This window comes from Lepidochelys kempii, chromosome 7 (genome assembly GCF_965140265.1).
Source record: "Lepidochelys kempii isolate rLepKem1 chromosome 7, rLepKem1.hap2, whole genome shotgun sequence".
NCBI classification, from domain to species: Eukaryota; Metazoa; Chordata; order Testudines; family Cheloniidae; genus Lepidochelys; species Lepidochelys kempii.
The window spans coordinates 56,555,308-56,574,853 of NC_133262.1; the positions used below are offsets into that span (position 1 = coordinate 56,555,308).

The window sequence follows — 19,546 nt, forward strand, 5'->3', positions numbered from 1 at the left end:
AAGATCCCAGTTTCTTAGCATGTCTTTTCTTAACTTGGGGACTATGTTTCTTATGCTAAAGTGATGATTAGATTCACCTACAATACAAAGCTTTCCGGTAACAAGTGCCTGAAATCTAAGAAAGCAGGAGCTGCCATTTGTCACTAGATTCCAACTCCACAACCACTCCACCCTATAAACACAAAATGTGGGAGAGGACCTCAACTTTTGCCCATCCTTCAGATGCAATGCCTGGCTTCTTTGTTCCCACTATCTCTCTGCCACCTCAACACAAGCAGTGGCACATAGCATGTTCTGTGGTGATTGCTGAACAACTCAGTGCATACAGCCACGAGGGGGTGCTACAGAACAACGCAACATGCACCACCCTCCACCCCTAATCTAGTGATGTTCCTAGAGTCGAGTAAGCACAGGAAGAGTTTCAAGTTTCCACTGAACCCTAATCTCCCATTCAGCTAATTTAAAAATATTAGTGCCACAAGCTGATTTCCTCCCTCTCCCCCATTTCTCCCAAGAAATACTCTCTCTTTATACAGGCAAACAAAGAAGTAAAAGCAAAACTACTGCCATTGCAACTGTGAGAAGTTAGATTTTCAAGAGCTGATGGAGAAAACATAGGCCACTGGACAGGGACTGGACTATACAAAAATTCACCCATCACAGAACTGTCAAGATCTGGGTATACCTCCCCAAGTAACCCTGCTGAGTTCATTGTGTGTGTGAGAACCTATTATTATCATCCTTGCCCTCATTCTCCACTCTCCCTTCGCACCTTGGTATATTGCGTCTGAAAGCACATGACAAACACTCCAGTGCATGGACTGCTCCTTTATATATTTCTGTGACATACCTAACACACTTCTAGGTGCTTAAAATAAATATTCCAAATGCCTGTAATGGTTAGAAAAGACTAGAACTCCTAGAGCTATTTACTACCATCTACTACATTCTAAAGCTGTGAATGGAACTAGTCAGCATCATATGAACCAAGTTTACAGAAAAACCACTTCCCCATTATTTTCTAAGTATTGTGGAGATTCTGTCATCCCCACACCATCAGCCCAGGCAAACTTCAACCCTGAGAAGGCTGCAAATATGTATTACCCTGTTATGCATGGGATTTCCAGAGAATACACTTTGCTGGCATTTTGGGAAATGCCATTGATCCAAGCCCCATACCTATTAATGCATATGAGAGGAACTTGTTCACAGATGTCAGGGCCAACCCAGTGATGGGACCTGTAGTGTCTTCAGAACGGATTACTTCCAGGAAGGGTCGGAGAAAGACATTGGGTTCAATTTCCGAAAGCTCTGTAACAAAAAAAGAACATCATTAGAGATTTAGCTTACCAATGGCCATACCACAGAACTAAAAGCCACTTGTGCTAAAAACAAATTATTGTAACAGGGGAGTAAGCTCTGTGGGACCTTGGTATACAGCCAGGATGATCATCCCTTTGGTGACTGACAGTATGATTCGAGCCTGAGACAACATGCTTGCAAACTCCAACAGCATACTACATACTAAGTCCTCACATTGCCAATTTGCTCATTAGTCTCATTCATTAGGTTGCATTTATTTTTCCTTCTAAGAAGCTGTCCAAGCTCAGTCTCTCAGGGAAGAAGCCCTGTAAATGGCTCATTACCCATTTCAGAAGATTGGAGGGAAGGTGGGGGCTGCTCCTAAAAAATAAGCACTGCAGAGTGAGGAAGGGTTTATGAAGCTCCTTAATTCTTATTCAAACGTAGTGATCTTCTAAACAGCCTTCTGGAGCCTCCCGTCTGAGCTCCCACTATCAGAGCACTATGTAAACACCACAGAGCTGCGGCTCCTTAGATTAATGCTTTAATTAATTGGCAGATATAGCAGCATTTTCCTTGGATGCCTGTAATGTGATCAAATTAGCTATATAAAACTGACACATCCTTCCCCATTCCCCCACAATATCCACTATCTGTGTGCATAGGATATCCACCACCTACATCTATAGTGTGAACATATGACTATGTTTGGTGAGTGTGTCCCAAGGGCTTGTATTGAAGTCAGTGTTCTAGACCAATTTCATTTTGTTTAGGCAAGAGAAACTGAACCAAACCATTTTAGACACCTTCCCCCCCTCCCCCAAACAACCTTGGTCTTCAGACTATACATCTAAACTTGGGAGTGAGTTACTTACCTGTAACTGGAGGTTCTTCGAGATGAGTGGTCCCTATCTGTATTCCACTGAAGGTTATGTGCATGCTCCATGCACCCAGAGCTTTTCCAAGTAGTAGCATCCACTGGTCCAGCTCTGTGCCCTTGCATTGCCTCGTGGTTTTGCCCGAGCAGATAAAGGGCAGAGCAGACCAACCGCACCTTCAGTTCCTTCACTACAGATCTACCAGATCCACAGCAGATGGGAAGGAGGATGGGATTGGAATACAGATAGCTACCACACATATCGAAGAACCTCCCCTTACGGTAAGTAACCTCCCCTTCTTCTTCAAGTGATGATACCTATTATTTTCCACTGAGGATGATTAACAAGCAGTACCTAGCTAGCAGCAGAGCGTGGGAAGATGACAGAACCATGGAATGAAGGACCAGTGCACCAAATGAGAATCATGCACTAGAGCAGCGGTTCCCAAAGTTTTGATGGTTGCACTCCCACCCCTTACTCCACCCCCGCCTCCGAGGGCTGGAGAGAGGCTGCGTCTCGCATCTCGGGGGGCAATGCGAACAGGGTAAGGGGGCCGAGGCTGGGGCCACAGCTGGGGGTGGGTCTGAGGCCGGGGCTGGAGGCAGGGGCAGGATCAGAGCCCGGCCGGGCTGTGGTGCGGGCCAGCAGCCAGACCCGCAGCAAGGTGGGGCTCAACTCCTTGCCTTGCCCCTAGCCTCAGCCCCAGGCTGGCAACGGAGCCCCGGCCTGCAGACAAGGCTAGAGATGGGCCAGGCATGCATGGGGCTGTGGACAAGGACACGGCTGGGGGCCAGACCGGAGCAGAGCTGAGGGCGGGGAGGGGCTGGGGGGCACTCCCACCCCACCCCCAAGGGGGCTGGTCCAGGCCCTGCCCTCCCCCAGATGCCCTCCACACACCCCAAGGGGGGGGGCACACCTCACACTTTGGGACTACTGCACTTGAGCATAATGAGAAGAAAAGGTGTGTACTGAACTCTACATGGCCGCCTTATATACGTTTGTCATGGAGAGCGGCAGTAGTTGTTGCCTGCACTCTCGTGGAATGGGCCTGTAGCCCATCTGGTGGAGACTGTCCTGGTAGTTGATTGCACGGTGTAATGCACCCTAAGACCCACTTTGAAATTCTCTGGGAGGAGAGGGCCGGCCCTTTAATTTTCTCTGCTATGGCAATGAATAGTCTAGATTTCCGGAAGGGTTTAGTCTTCGATAGGTAAAAGGCCAGGGCCCTGGGGACACTGAGGGAATGAAGCTGCCATTCCTCATTTGAGACATGCGATTTGGGAAAGAAGGTTGGCAAACATATGGGTTGGTTGAGGTGGAAGCGGGAAACCACTTTTGGTAGAAATTTGGGATACAAGCACAGTGAAACTCTACCACTATGAAATGTGATGAAAGGGGGGTATAAAGGGAAATCATGTCTTACTAATCTATTAGAGTTATTTGAAGGGGTCAACAAACATCTGGATAAGGGGGATCCAGTGGACATAATGTACTTAGATTTCCAGAAAGCCTTTGACAAGGTCCCTCACCAAAGGCTCTTACGTAAATTAAGTTGCCGTGGGATAAGAGGGAAGATCCTTTCATGCATTGAGAACCGGTTAAAAGACAGGGAACAAAGGGTAGGAATAAATGGTAAATTTTCAGAATGGAGAGGGGTAACTAGTGGCGTTCCCCAAGGGTCAGTCCTAGGACCAATCCTATTCAACTTATTCATAAATGATCTGGAGAAAGGGGTAAACAGTGAGGTGGCAAAGTTTGCAGACGATACTAAACTGCTCAAGACAGTTAAGACCAAAGCAGACTGTAAAGAACTTCAAAAAGATCTCACAAAACTAAGCGATTGGGCAACAAAATGGCAAATTAAATTTAGTGTGAATAAATGTCAACTAATGCACATTGGTAGAAAAAAAACAACTATACACACAATATAATGGGGGGCTAATTTAGCTACAGCTAATCAGGAAAGAGATCTTGGAGTCATCGTGCATAGTTCTCTGAAGACATCCATGCAGTGTGCAACGGCAGTCAAAAAAGCGAACAGGATGTTAGGAATCATTAAAAAAAAGGGATAAAGAATAAGACAGAGATTATCTTATTGCCCTTATATAAATCCATGGTACTGCCACGTCTTCAATACTGCATACAGATGTGGTCTCCTCATCTCAAAAAATATATATTGGCATTAGAAAAGGTTCAGAGAAGGGCAATTAAAGTGATTTGGGGTTTGGAATGGGTCCCATATGATGAAAGATTAAAGAGGCTAGGACTTTTCAGCTTGGAAAAGAGGAGACTAAGGGGGGGATATGATAGAGGTCTATAAAATGATAAGTGGTGTGGAGAAAGTGAATAAGGAAAAGTTATTTACTTGTTCCTATAATATAAGAGCTAGGGGCCACCAAAGGAAATTAATGGGCAGCAGGTTTAAAACAAATAAAAGGAAAGGTTTCAGAGTAACAGCCGTGTTAGTCTGTATTCGCAAAAAGAAAAGGAGTACTTGTGGCACCTTAGAGAGACTAACCAATTTATTTGAGCATAAGCTTTCGTGAGCTACAGCTCACTTCATCGGATGCATACTGTGGAAAGTACAGAAGATGTTTTTATACACACAAACCATGAAAAAATGGGTGATTATCACTACAAAAGGTTTTCTCTCCCCCCACCACACTCTCCTGCTGCTAATAGCTTATCTAAAGTGATCACTCTCCTTACAATGTGTATGATAATCAAGGTGGGCCATTTCCAGCACAAATCCAGGGTTTAACAAGAACGTCGGGGGGAGGGGGGTAGGAAAAAACAAGGGGAAATAGGTTACCTTGCATAATGACTTAGCCACTCCCAGTCTCTATTCAAGCCAAAGTTAATTGTATCCAATTTGCAAATGAATTCCTATTCAACAGTCTCTCGCTGGAGTCTGGATTTGAAGTTTTTCTGTTGTAATATCGCAACTTTCATGTCTGTAATCACGTGACCAGAGAGATTGAAACGTGTAGACAATGGATCGTGTGGTGTGGTCAGGGTGAAAGCTGGAGGCATGTAGGTAGGAATAGTGGTCAGTAGGTTTCCGGTATAGGGTGGTATTTATGTGACCATCGTTTATTAGCACTGTAGTGTCCAGGAAATGGATCTCTTGTGTGTACTGGACCAGGCTGAGGTTGGTGGTGGGATGGAAATTGTTGAAATCATGGTGGAATTCCTCAAGGGCTTCTTTTCCATGGGTCCAGATGATGAAGATGTCATCAATATAGCACAAGTAGAGTAGGGGCGTTAGGGGATGAGAGCTGAGGAAGCGTTGTTCTAAGTCAGCCATAAAAATGTTGGCATACTGTGGGGCCATGCAGGTACCCATAGCAGTGCCGCTGATTTGAAGGTATATGTTGTCCCCAAATGTAAAATAGTTATGGGTAAGGACAAAGTCCAGCCACCAGGTTAGTCGTTACATTTATTGGGGATAGTGTTCTTGACGGCTTGTAGTCCATCTTTGTGTGGAATGTTGGTGTAGAGGGCTTCTACATCCATAGTGGCCAGGAGGTGTTATCAGGAAGATCACCGATGGATTGTAGTTTCCTCAGGAAGTCAGTGGTGTCTCGAAGGTAGCTGGGAGTGCTGGTAGCATAGGGCCTGAGGAGGGAGTCTACATAACCAGTCAATCCTGCTGTCAGGGTGCAATGCCTGAGATGATGGGGCGCCCAGGATTTCCAGGTTTATGGATCTTGGGTAGTAGATAGAATATCCCAGGTCGGGGTTCCAGGGGTGTGTCTGTGCGGATTTGATCTTGTGCTTTTTCAGGGAGTTTCTTGAGCAAATGCTGTAGTTTCTTTTGGTAACTCTAAGTGGGATCAGAGGGTAACGGCTTGTAGAAAGTGGTGTTGGAGAGCTGCCGAGCAGCCTCTTGTTCATATTCTGACCTACTCATGATGACAACAGCACCTCCTTTGTCAGCCTTTTTGATTATGTCGTCAGAGTTGTTTCTGAGGCTGTGGATGGCATTGTGTTCTGCACGGCTGAGGTTGTGGGGCAAGTGATGCTGCTTTTCCACAATTTCAGCCCGTGCACGTTGGCGAAAGCACTCTATGTAGAAGTCCAGTCTGCAGTCTTAACCTTCAGGAGGAATCTACCTAGAATCCTTTTTGTAGTGTTGGTAGGGAGGTCTCTGTGGATTAGTATGTTGTTCAGAGGTGTGTTGGAAATATTCCTTGAGTCAGAGATGTCGAAAATACGATTCTAGGTCACCTCAGAACTGTACCATGTTCGTGGGGGTCATACACACTGTAAGGAGAGTGATCACTTTAGATAAGCTATTACCAGCAGGAGAGTGGGGTGGGGGGGAGAGAAAACCTTTTGTAGTGATAAACATCCATTTTTTCATGGTCTGTTTGTATAAAAACATCTTCTGTATTTTCCACAGTATACATCCAATGAAGTGAGCTGTAGCTCACGAAAGCTTATGCTCAAATAAATTGGTTAGTCTCTAAGGTGCCACAAGTACTCCTTTTCTTTTTGCAAATAAAAGGAAGTAGTTCTTCACATAGCACAAAGTCAACCTGTGGAACTCCTTGCCTGAGGAGGTGGTGAAGGCTAGGACTATAACAGGGTTTAAAAGAACTAGATAAATTCATGGAGGTTAAGTCCATTAATGGCTTTTAGCCAGGATGGGTAAGGAATGGTGTCCCTAGCCTCTGTTTGTCAGAGGGCGGAGCTGGATGGCAGGAGAGAGATCACTTGATCATTACCTGTTCGGTTCACTCCCTCTGGGGTACCTGGCATTGGCCACTGTCGGTAGACAGGATATGAGGCTGGGCTGACCTTTGGTCTGACCCAGTATGGCCATTCTTATGTTGTTACGATCATGGCTCCAAGTTTGCCAACCCTCCTTACAGAGGTGATAGCCACCAGAAAAGCGACCTTCATGGAAAGAAGAAAAAGGGATCAGGAGGGCATGGATTTAAAGGGAGAGTTCATTAAGGTAGTAAGAACTGGGCTGAGGTCCCACTGCAGAGTGATAGGCTGAATGGGCAGGTATTTACATACAAGGCCCTTCTAGAATTGGGCAGTCAAAGGGTGGTTAAAAATTGAATGTCCCTCCACCAGAGAGTGTAAAGTGCTAATAGCTACTGCTTGCATCCTGATGGAGTTGAGAGCAAGCCCCAAGGCCTTCAAAGAGAGGAAATAGTTCAAGAGCATCAGGATGCCAACAGCTTTCTGTTGGGCCCAGGAGCTGAAACGTGCCTATTTAGCTCAGTAGGATCATAGAATCATAGAATCATAGAATATCAGGGTTGGAAGGGACCCCAGAAGGTCATCTAGTCCAACCCCCTGCTCAAAGCAGGACCAATTCCCAGTTAAATCATCCCAGCCAGGGCTTTGTCAAGCCTGACCTTAAAAACCTCTAAGGAAGGAGATTCTACCACCTCCCTAGGTAACGCATTCCAGTGTTTCACCACCCTCTTAGTGAAAAAGTTTTTCCTAATATCCAATCTAAACCTCCCCCACTGCAACTTGAGACCATTACTCCTCGTTCTGTCATCTGCTACCATTGAGAACAGTCTAGAGCCATCCTCTTTGGAACCCCCTTTCAGGTAGTTGAAAGCAGCTATCAAATCCCCCCTCATTCTTCTCTTCTGCAGGCTAAACAATCCCAGCTCCCTCAGCCTCTCCTCATAACTCATGTGTTCCAGTCCCCTAATCATTTTTGTTGCCCTTCGCTGGACTCTCTCCAATTTATCCACATCCTTCTTGAAGTGTGGGGCCCAAAACTGGACACAGTACTCCAGATGAGGCCTCACCAATGTCGAATAGAGGGGAACGATCACGTCCCTCGATCTGCTCGCTATGCCCCTACTTATACATCCCAAAATGCCATTGGCCTTCTTGGCAACAAGGGCACACTGCTGACTCATATCCAGCTTCTCGTCCACTGTCACCCCTAGGTCCTTTTCTGCAGAACTGCTGCCTAGCCATTCGGTCCCTAGTCTGTAGCTGTGCATTGGGTGGAATCTCGTGGAATCCTTCCTACTACTGGAGAAGAGATCTCATACTGCCGACAAACATTTTCATGCTAGCAGGTGTCCACCCAAAAAAACCAGGCTGTCAGGTGAAGCGTCTGTGGATTGAGGTATCCGAGTCTGCCGTTGTATTGTGGGAGCAGTTCCGGAAACGTTGGGAGGAGGAGTGGAGGATGTTTCGACATGCGGAGAAGAAGAGGAAACAAGAACTGCCGAGGCCAAAATGGAACAATCAGGATGACCATTGCCCTCTCCCATTGGAGTCTGTGAAAGACTCTTTGCAAGAGTGGTAGGGGAGAGAAGGCATCGTTGATCTGGTCCAACCAGTCGATGATCAGGGTGTCTCCTTCTGAATGGGCACTGACTCCTCTCCTTGAGCAGTATTGAACACACTTGCTGTTTGTGCGAAATGCAAAAAAAGTCCCTAACCAGAGTTAGGTCCCCACTGACCAAAACTGTCCGCGATTACCGTGTCATGCAGTTTCCATTCGTGGTCAGTTGCAAAGTTCTCGCTGAGTGTGTCGGCAACCACGTTCTGGGTCCCTGGTAGGTTAGTTGCCAACAAGAGGTCGAGGATACCGTGTGTAATGAACCATTTCCAGAAACGCACTGCTTCCATGCACAGCACTGGAGACCTTGTGCCTCCTTGCTGATGTAGTAAACCATAGTGGTGTTGTCCAGCATGATGAGAACATGACAAGAATGGATGGACGATAAAAATGCGTGGCATGCCTTGCATACTGCCCAAAGTTCCAGGATTCTGATGTGCATCCTGGCTTCTAGAATGGTCCAAGTTCTTTGTGTCATGCAATCTCCCAAATTTGTTACTCAGCTGTCAAATGACATGTCTTTTATGACTGTCACGATTGGTGAGAAGAGCATTCCAGAGCAGACTTGAAGCGGGTCTGTCCACCATTGGAGAGAGATGACGACCTCTGGTTGGATTGCGAGAACCGTGTCCAGGGGTTGGTGCATGAGGCAGTATGCTCCCTGCGCTTATAGACAGCAGAAGTGCAGGTGAGCGAAGTCCATGACATACGTACAAGCAGTCATGTGGCTGAGGAGGGAGAGGCAAGTTCTGGCTGAGACCGAGAGGTTGAATGTCACTGAAGCAATCAAGCCCATTAGGCTCCGGAACCGGTCTTTCAGCAGGTGAGCATATGTGGAGGCCACATAAATGCATGCTCCAATGAACTCCAGGGACTGTGCAGGGTATAAAGTCGATTTTTTGACTTTCACACTCACCTCTAAGGAGGAGAGGAGTAGAAGGAGCTGGGACTTTGATTCCCAAGCTTCCTTTCTGGATCACGCAGCCAGTTGTCCAGATAAGGGAAGACTAAAGATATCTCTGTCGGAGGTGAGCCACTACCCTTGGGGAAAAAAAATTGTGAAGATTCGTACAGCAATAGTAAGTCTGAATGGGAAGACACTATATTGGAAGTGTTGCAGACTCAAGGCGAACCTCAGGAATGATCTGTGGGTCGAATGGATGTAGACATGGAATTTAGCATCCTGAATATTGAGAGCTGTAAACCACATGCCTTTTTCTAGCGAGGAAATGATGGCTGCGAGCGTGAGCATGTGAAACTTCGGTTTACAAATGCAACAGTTGAGGTGTTGAGATCCAAGATTGGTCTCCATCTCCCTTTCTTCTTGGGCACCATGAAATATGAGGAGTAGAACCCTGTGACCTGAAAGGCTGCAAGGACTGGTTCCACTGCTCCTCTCTGCAGGAGGTAGTCCACCTCTACGGTAGGAACATTGTTGTGAGAGTGAAACAGGTTTGTAGCGGGGGGCGTGAAGAAGGTAGCATCAAACTTGATCACACAGCCATGTCAAATGACATCCAGAATCCGCTTGTCTATTGTTATTGAGAACCATGCTGGTAGAAAGAGTTTGAGACAGTCCCCAAGGGGGGCGGGTTGACAAGAGCATTGGGGTGCAAAGTGGTTGATGGCTCTCTAGATGCACTCAAATATCGCTTACACAAAAACTGAGTCTGCTGTATGGCGGGCTGACCGTCGGTGGACCAGTCAGGCAAGACCTGTGGACCTTCAGGCACTTCTGTGGAGGTTCGTAGGCTCTCTAGTGGGAGAACTGGGGAGTTCAATAGCATTGTGTAGGTGATGGAGTATATATTTTAATTTCAGCGCTGGTGTATACTTGCCTCGGGATCAAAGGGTGGGTCTAGAGTCTTTCAGTGAGAGTAAAGAATCATCTGTCTTCTGGTTGAAGAGGGTGATTCATCAAAGGGAGGTCCTCAATTGCGCTCTACACTTCTCTAGGAGCAAGCTGCTCGGACCCCGCTCTATCCCAAGCCCTGCCCCCACTCCACCCCTTCCCCCAAACCCCCACCTCTGCCCCACTCCGCCCCCAGCCCTGCCTTTTCCTGCCCCCGCTCTGCCCCCTCCCCTTCTCCCCAGTGCCTCCTGCACACCACGGAACAGCTGAACGCAGAGGGCAGGAGTGCTGGGAGGGAGGGGGAGTAGTTGATCAGCAGGACCGTTGGTGGGTGGGAAGCACTGGGGAGGAGCTGGCTGCTGGTGGGTGCTAAGCACCCACTATATTTTTTTCCATGGGTGCTCTGGCACTAGACCAGACACTGAGTCAGCACCTAAGTCACCAAGGATGAGAGAAAAGCAGAAGCTCCAACTCGGATTATGTGTTGGTGATAAGGAACTCAACACGTGGTCGGTCCATCCTGCCCTTTATCACCTCGGGTGAAACCATGAGGCAATGCAAGGGCACTTGTGTGGACCAACACACACAACTACTTTGAAAAGCTCTGGGTCTGGGTACATGGCGCATGAGCATAACCCTCAGTAGGGACCATCACTCAAGGAAGAATGTGCTATTACGCAAATTCTTGTTGCTTTGTACAACAGGAGTCCTCTGTACAGCTACCTTAGAGACAGGCAGATGCATAGAGTTGTATGTTGAGAAGGAACCAACAAGGGAACTTTCTACCTGGGCTTGGAGATGCTTTAAGTTCAGGTTTGTGAGTTAGAACACAGGCATAACTTGGACTCAGGCTGGAGCCCACTTACTTTTCAAGCTAAATCATTCTAGTGCCAATAGTTCTCCAATGCCTTCCCACAATTCCCCCTGAAGGACAGATAATTTATCCCACAACTGACAGGGAAATAATTCTAGAGTGTCTCAGCATAAAGAACTAGAGGCCAGAGCAGAAACAGTGAGGACACAGTAATAAGGTTATGGCTTTACAGTGGGATTGCTCACAGTAGGACTAGGACAATTTGGGTGCTCAAACCCAGATGCCAATTACCCAGGTCAACTGTGTAGACATAGCCTAAAGCAAAGTAATATGGTTTCTTCTACTCCGTTTGTAATGAGAAAGAAAACCTGTAGACAAAAAACCACAAGGAGCACAGAAAGGATAATATTCTGATATGACATTACAACTGTATGACTTCTCAATAGCTCATGGAAATGCAGAGATCATGAGACATGCTTTCAACCATGCTTAAGGGTATGTCTACAATGCAATTAAACACCCACATTGTTGTGCCAGCTGACTCAGAGACACAGGGCTTGGGCTAAGGAGTTAATTGCGGCTTAGATGTTCTGGTTTAGGCTGCAGCCCAAGCTCTGGGACACGCTCACCTCACAGGGTCCTAGAGCTCTGGCTCCAGGCCAAACCCCCACATCTACACCGCAGTTAAACAGCCCTTTAACCTGAGCCCCATGTACTCGATTCAGCTGGCACAGGCCAGCCATAGGTTTTAAGTGCAGTGTAGGCATATACTAAATTTGCTTTGTAGAACTGTCACAAGGTGACTGGCCTTCTAAGAGGGAGCAGGGCCAGTGCACCTGTGCCTGGTCATCTGACCCTAGTTAGGCTTAAAAGAGTGAAGCTCGGCATATAAAGAGTCAGAGAGAGACCCAGTGAGGGGGAACTGGCTGAGAAAGAGGCAGGAAGCTGCAGGAAGCAAAGAAGCAGGAGCAGGACTGCCAGAGTCCCCTGGCAGGGGAGGCAGTGAGAGCCTAAAATGTAACAGGCGAGCTGAAGAGCCATTTTGTTTAAGTTTGGACAATAAACATCCCTACAAGAAACTGAAGGCGTGGCAGTGACTCGTTAGCAAGTTGGGGAAAATCTCTGCCTTGTTGTAGGTGCACTTTTCTAAGGTTACAGGCACCTGTGCAATATTAAAAATATACAAAACTAATGGATCTATATTGACAGACTTATGATCAGCTTTGAGGATCTATCAAAAGAGTCACCAAGTTAATCAACCCATTGTACATACCTGCCAAACCATTCACCCTTCCCTCAGCCCTCTCTTACAAGAATCCAGAAAGGTAGAGGAGTTGTGCTCCTAATGTTAATAAATCAAGTTTCATCAGGCACGTGTATACTAACAGTTCCAGCGCTGAGGATCCCTCAGAGAAAGAGCCCTTACATAACTAGACAGCTTCCTTTTAAGCCAAAGGCTGATTGCTCAGTGTCGGTTTCACAACTGCAGCAGTACCACACTGGGGGAGAGCTGCTGTCTCAGGTACCCAAGACCCATACCGCTTGGGGCCTTTAAGATTGCTTGTCAAGAAAAGCACATAGATGAAAAAATTGCTCCTGCCTACCCAAAGGAAGCTTAGGACCTAATACAGTCCTGCCTCAGCATGGGAGGCTGACACAGATGACCTCTCGAGGTCCCTTCCAGCTTTACTTTTCTATGAATACCAGATTGAAATCCTGAGTAACAAACAGATGCACTGCCTCAGTTAAGGGGACTTATATAAATCTCTGCTGTTTCTTCCCTTACTAACAAGCTTCTACTTAATCTTACCTGTGTGAAGCCTCAGCCAGTGAGTAACTAAACTGCATCAACCATATTGACAAGACAGAAACAGAGGTGGGTATCAGGATATAGAACACACCATAGTTCATACCTCTCTCAACAACCCCATTGAACACCACACATACTATTTGAACAGGAAGGATGAGCGTACAGAGACACGTTGTCTTAGTGCATATCACATGGTAATGCGTTTCTTTATCCTGCATCTAGACCACACATAGGCCTGGTCTTCACTAGGAAAAAGTTGTGTTCTCAATCCAATTTAACTGGTTAACTAAAATCCTAATGAAGACAAGGCAGTCTGTAGCCTTCACATAAATTAGGAGTTTGAGTGAGACTAGTTTTTAAACTATCTGCTACCTCATATGAAGGACTACAAACTGCCTTGTCTTCACTAGGATTTTATCTTTAGTTAGGTTTCAGAGTAACAGCCGTGTTAGTCTGTATTCGCAAAAAGAAAAGGAGTACTTGTGGCACCTTAGAGACTAACCAATTTATTAGAGCATAAGCTTTTGTGAGCTACAGCTCACTTCATCAGATGCATATCGTGGAAACTGCAGCAGACTTTATATATACAGAGAGAATATGAACCAATACCTCCTCCCACCCCACTGTCCTGCTGGTAATAGCTTATCTAAAGTGATCATCAGGTGGGCCATTTCCATTTTCCCATAGTGAAGACAAGGCCACCGAAGATTACAAGTCTGCTACTGCCTTCAAGTTAGTGGACCTGATCCTCAATCTCATGCTTTTACATCCAGAGGTCCTGGGTTTAATCCCCAAAGACAAGCCCATTCAAGAACGTCACCTACATATGAGAAGCCTCAGGGAATGTGAACCTTTATCTTTTGGGATCTCTGAAAGGGAGTACAGCCACTCACTAGCAACCCCATCTACTCCTGCTAGAGACAGCAGCAGATGTGTCCTGCAATGTCACACAATCAACAAAAAGGAGTACATGTGGCACCTTAGAGACTAACAAATTTATTTGAGCATAAGCTTTCGTGAGCTACAGCTCACTTCATCCGTGAGCTGTAGCTCACGAAAGCTTATGCTCAAATAAATTTGTTATAGTCTCTAAGGTGCCACATGTACTCCTTTTCTTTTTGCGGATACAGACTAACACGGCTGCTACTCTGAAACCACACAATCAACAGTATCACAGGCAACTGACAGATCAAAATGAATCAGCACTGACACCTGATCAGTCTTCAGAAGATCAACTAGTGCTGTTGTTCTATCATACCCAGGTTAGAAAACAGAGCCAAGAGAGACTAGAGTTACTTATATTTAAGGGCTTGTCTACAAGGAGCAGTAATGCAGACTACAGGGGTATGATATGTACAGTGCACAAACATGTTGTGCATTAATAGGTCCACATAGACCCTGCTGGTGCGCACTAAAGGTTCCCTAGTGTGCTATAATGCAGTGCTGTTTGAAACAGTACTACGTTAAAGGCCATTAGGGAATGTTACAAAGATTAATCATTACAGCATATACTACTGTAATGAATTGATGTAAATAATATACATAGGAAAGTCCCCCAAACCTCCAATTTTTGGACATCTACGTAAGACTCGCAAATTGCTAAAAATAAATCCCCCAAAATAGAAGCCCTAATTATGAGAGAGTGCTGTCCGTCTGTGATCCCCCTCTTCACCAAGTTCTCTATTAATAGGATTTTTGCATTATTTAAAGATCTATTTCCATTAGGATGTCCATATATAGTTAAAAATATTAATATGCAAATAGAACAGTGTTTGATATTTGGAGTAATTACCTGTAGATTTTGGGAAGGGAGTGTAAGGAAAGGGATTGCTCCCTGAGCATATCCAAGTACCTTCAGAGAGAGACTGAAGCCCAGTGAAGTTTCTAGCGACCACCATCTGAAGGCTGTTCAGTGGCCTATGTGATGTCTCTGGTCTCAGTCTGGTTCTTAGGGGACTAGTGTCCATAATGTCATTAGGGGTCCCTTATTGGTTGCTTTGGCAGATGCACCAAGGATTCAACATGCGGGATGATTGAAATCTTGCACCATCTTTTCATAAGAGGACTGAAACTCAATGGCAGTGCAGTGTTATATGGGGGAAGCCTGTGCAGCATCTGTCCGTGCTATATGTTATCTGTAAACAGACAACATCCCTCTCCTGGACTATAAATTCAGCACCTAAAAACAGCACTAACATTTCTAGAAATTTTTAAACACAATTCTTGAGCTTTTATTTAAACAAAGTCAACAGAGAAACCCATAAAAATAATTCTACATTTACTCAGTGTTTTGTGCTTCAATAATGTAGTTCAGAAGGTCTCCCATCAAAGGTTCACACAGCCAATATTGCAGAGAACTGTCAATTTCAAAATCATACACCCAGTACCTCCTGCCCACATATTGCAATTGCAGTCTGTGCCCCTTCAATGTAGCTTTCTCAGCCACTACGCCCTCATCTCATCTCTACTGATAACAAAAACTGGACAAAGTATCAGAGGAGTTAGCTGTGTTAGTCTGTATCCACAAAAACAACGAGGAGTGAAGAAGTGGGTTTTTTACCCATGAAAGCTTATGCCCAAATAAATCTGTTACTCTTTAAGGTGCCACCGGACTCCTCGTTGTTTTTGTAAAAACTGGACAGTATCTTCCATTTCCCTGTTCTATTACTGGCTTGGGTTGAAGGTTCATATACTGCTTAGGGGAGAAGGGAGGGGTCACCTCTTTAAGGAGCAGCTCAGCCCTGAAAGCTAATAGAGAAGACCTTTTGATCAAGAATTGGGGTAGGAAGGGAGATGAGGAGCTGTTTGCAGATTGATCCTTTTAAGACATCTGACTGAAAAGCAAAGTTGTGTGACACCCTGGCAGCATGGGAACCTCAGGGAAGAGACAGCAAAACCCATCTCCAACCTATTTTTAAAATGGCTTAGCCATCATAATATCTGTTTAAACGAAGTATTGAGTGCTTGAAAATTCAGACTTAAAAATTATGATGGCTAAGCCATTATTTAAAGCACTTTGGAAAGGTGTTCATGTGTTCTTGTCCCTAGGGTTCCTGCTCTGCCAGGGTCAGATGTCTCATCACTTTCCAGTGAAAGTCGCCACACCAGCAAGAAGCTCAGAAATCCTGATAATTAAAGATGTCTCTCCAAGTGAACTTCCCAGCAAGGGGCATCTCATTGCATGAGCTCTTAGAAACAAAGGAAATTTCTCCTGACTGGGCACCTGATTTCAGCTGTGGAATAAAGACGTTAATGTTGTGTACTATGGAGAGGAACAAACTGAGTGAGTGTCAAAAGCAGATCAAAATCTCACCCAGGGTCCCCAATATCTGCAAACTGCTCAGAATGGGGGTGGGGGAGCTATAGTAAAAACTAGGTTCTAGTGATCCATAGAGGGGTTGGGTCTCCTTTAGGAAACAGCTTCAAAACACCTTCAACTAGCATTACCATACATAGCGGTTTTCTCAGACATTTCCTCTTCGATCCTCCACCCTCTATCCATGCAGATTTTTCAAATAAGAGGCAGTGTCCGGATTTTTGTGGAGCAGATATCACAGCTCAGAAAGAGCTGGCTCTGTGTCCTGATTGGTCCCTCCCACTGCAGCCGCAGTGCTGACTCCCACCCGTGGGGAGCGGGAGAGGTAGGGAGACGCTGATGGATAGTTGGCACTGCATCCCAGGCCTGCCCATCTGCATTGCCACCATGACAGGAAGTGACACCGTCCCCCACCTCGAGAATGAGGCTGCAGGTACTCCCTCTAGCACCCTCCAGGTACTCTTCCCAGTACACACACCCCGCTCCAGTACCCCTCCAAATTCCCACACCCCTCCAGCACCACCCCAAATACCCCTTCCCAGTACACACACACACACACCCTCCAGCACCCCACAAAACACCCCCTCCAGAACCTCCAACTGTACCCCCCTGCCCCCAGCAGCATCTTCTTTTTGGGAACCTGAAAGATGGTAACCCTACCTCCAACTCTCCATTAACGGAAAATTCAGGAGTCACTCCAATGCAACGTCAAGAAAACAAATAAAGAAGCGAACCATAACAGCTCTGTGGTAGGCTCAGATGACCCAAGGCAGTCTATGTGGATTGAGCAAGTAGTGAAGGAAATGTCCTTAATCGCTTTAGTAACATATTAAAAGCAGCTTGGTCAAAAGAGCCAGATTTTTAGTATGAAGTTAGAAACCCTGCAACCACCATGCTTTCACTTGCAGATCCTCTGGACTATTTCCAGTTATGAGAACACCAGACCCATTCAGTTTCAGGTTGTGCTGTTGTGCTTTTACAACAAAGGTATAAACTTCCATTCGCTTTGCAGCACAGCTGTATAGTTAGGGACAGTTATAGTTATTCCTCACTGAAGCGTTTGCTTTTAATGAAAGTTTAGATCTCTTTTATACTGAAAAAACTAGGAGCCATCCCACCACCGAGCTCTGTTACATCACGCTACCTTCAATAGCAGACTACTCTCCCTACCTCTCCAAGCAACAGCTAATTTCACTGAGGGCAAAAGTCAGTCTCCTCCTGTTGGGAGGCCATCCCATCCAATTGCACTCCAGAGCCTGGCTGGTGCATCTAACATCATCCCAGAAAACAAGGTGTATTAAGGCCACTCATTCCCCTGCATTCCTGGTACAGAAGATCGGGTCCGTCTGTGAAGAAATTTCATCTCATTGCTGATACACTGTTGGCACATTCCTGATCTAAAATGCTCACATAAGCTGCTTTCTCTGGTAGTTAAACTCTTCACTCCTGAGTAACTCTTATCAGGGTCTGCTATGCGTTTCGAATCAGATTAAATGAGCAAGAAAGAATAGTTTATGACAAGTTATTTCAACATCATTTATCCACAGCACAGGCAACTGCAATGCAAACCACATGACCTGCCTGACCCTTTCCTATGCAACAGCTGTTACCCTTTGATGTTGAGCCTTAAGGAAGGCTGTTGAAACCCTCTTTATTATGTGCACCTCACTGTAACACACACCAGACAACTCAGACAAGAACACGTTTCCAGCATGAGGCACTTTCCCTAATTAAGCACTGACTTACATTACAAACAGGTGTTTTTCTTATTAATCTGAGCAATAGGTAAAAGCAACACTAAATTCAGGCAATTCATCCATTTGTTCCAGGACACGTGGTTTTTCCTGGTTGTGGTGCACCGTAGTCTGAACAGTGTCCCTGAACAAATGTTTGTGCAGTGTCTAGATTAGCTATTAAAATCAGGTTTCTAACTCAAGTTAGAGTGGAACAAAACATCTTGTCTAGACAAGGCCTCTGGAATCAAAAACAGGACTGCTACTTTTACAAAGACTGATCCTACCTCAGTGAACTACCTGTTCATCTGGCCACAGAATCCCATAGCATGAATACCTTCAAACAATGGCAACTGGGTCCCTAAGTATAGCCCTAAAGCCCAAGGTATCATGAGAGTCCCTCCAAAGAAAACTTGTAGCCACCTGACCTTCCATAATGGTTACCAAAAATGCACTCTCTCACCCTACATAAACCCTCAACAAGGGGAGAAGATTGGGTTCTGCATCCACCCAGGCTGGCAGCTTGAGAGGAAACTGAGGGACAGCTGTCAAGTGGGAGACTTTACACCCTCGGTTCTAGTATGCTGAAGAGAGGGCCATACACACATTCCCCCCTAGGTGTTTTGAAGGGGGTTCTGTTGCTGCATGGCAGAGCATGTGAGCTCACTGTGGGAATCTGCAGAAGCAATGTTTTGAGGGTGAACCCTTAGTTTGTAAATCTCTGAAATCAATACTTCACAATAATACATGGGGATATAACAGCAGGTTTGTATGGGAGAAGAGATAAATATGGGTCTAAAATGAAGGACGTCCCAGCTAACGAGGGAGAGCTGAGAGGTTAATTACCAGTCCTTTTCAGAAAGCCTCTAAATACACTCTCCAAGTCTAATTCCCTGTGAATTAGCGCAGGCATTCAGGGGCCCTGCATGTGTTACTGAAAGGAGAACGGTGCCATTCACAGCCACACATGAATGCAGGGCTACAATTACAAATGTAGTTTGACAGGGAGAACCCAGAGCTGTCAAGCCCGTTCTGTTTGCCTAATTTCATTACAATGGCACAAATGCTTTCATTTGTCAGACTGCAGCTTCATGTGTTTATCTCCTTTTCACTAAACATGACTTTAACAAATGATTGCTTCATTGTGCTGTGATCTCAAGAGGCCCTCTGAACTGAGATTTTATTTTGGGGGAAGGGGACATACAATATGTAATGAACATTTGCCACTCTTGATATCTTCTGGTCAGGACACCTTCAGCTCATTTAAGGGCCTGTCTCCATTAGTGACTGTTAAAGTCTCCCACCTTAGCTACCACTTGTACAGCTCCTCCAGTGGTAGTAATGCTGAGAGTTTTGGCTTAGACCAGCTGCTCTTCCTTATTAAAAATCCTTTGACTTTTCCCATGAGCAGGCATTTGCCCTGGCATCCTCAGCTAAAATATTATAAAAACACTCCAACATCACCAACACTGTTACACAACATACTGTCCACCTGGCTGCAGTATTCTGC

At 45.7% G+C, this 19,546-nt stretch overlaps 1 protein-coding gene across 12 annotated transcripts in view; it reads right to left on the reverse strand.

Moving 5' to 3' along the window:
* The window catches only part of GBF1 (golgi brefeldin A resistant guanine nucleotide exchange factor 1), a 179,846-nt gene that overhangs the window by 72,625 nt on the left and 87,675 nt on the right, over window positions 1-19,546 (reverse strand). For all 12 annotated transcript variants that reach the window (XM_073352952.1, XM_073352959.1, XM_073352955.1 and 9 more), the window contains exon 4: window positions 1,180-1,311. In XM_073352952.1, the coding sequence (XP_073209053.1) occupies window positions 1,180-1,311 (132 nt within the window). The remainder of the gene's footprint in view (window positions 1-1,179; window positions 1,312-19,546) is intronic.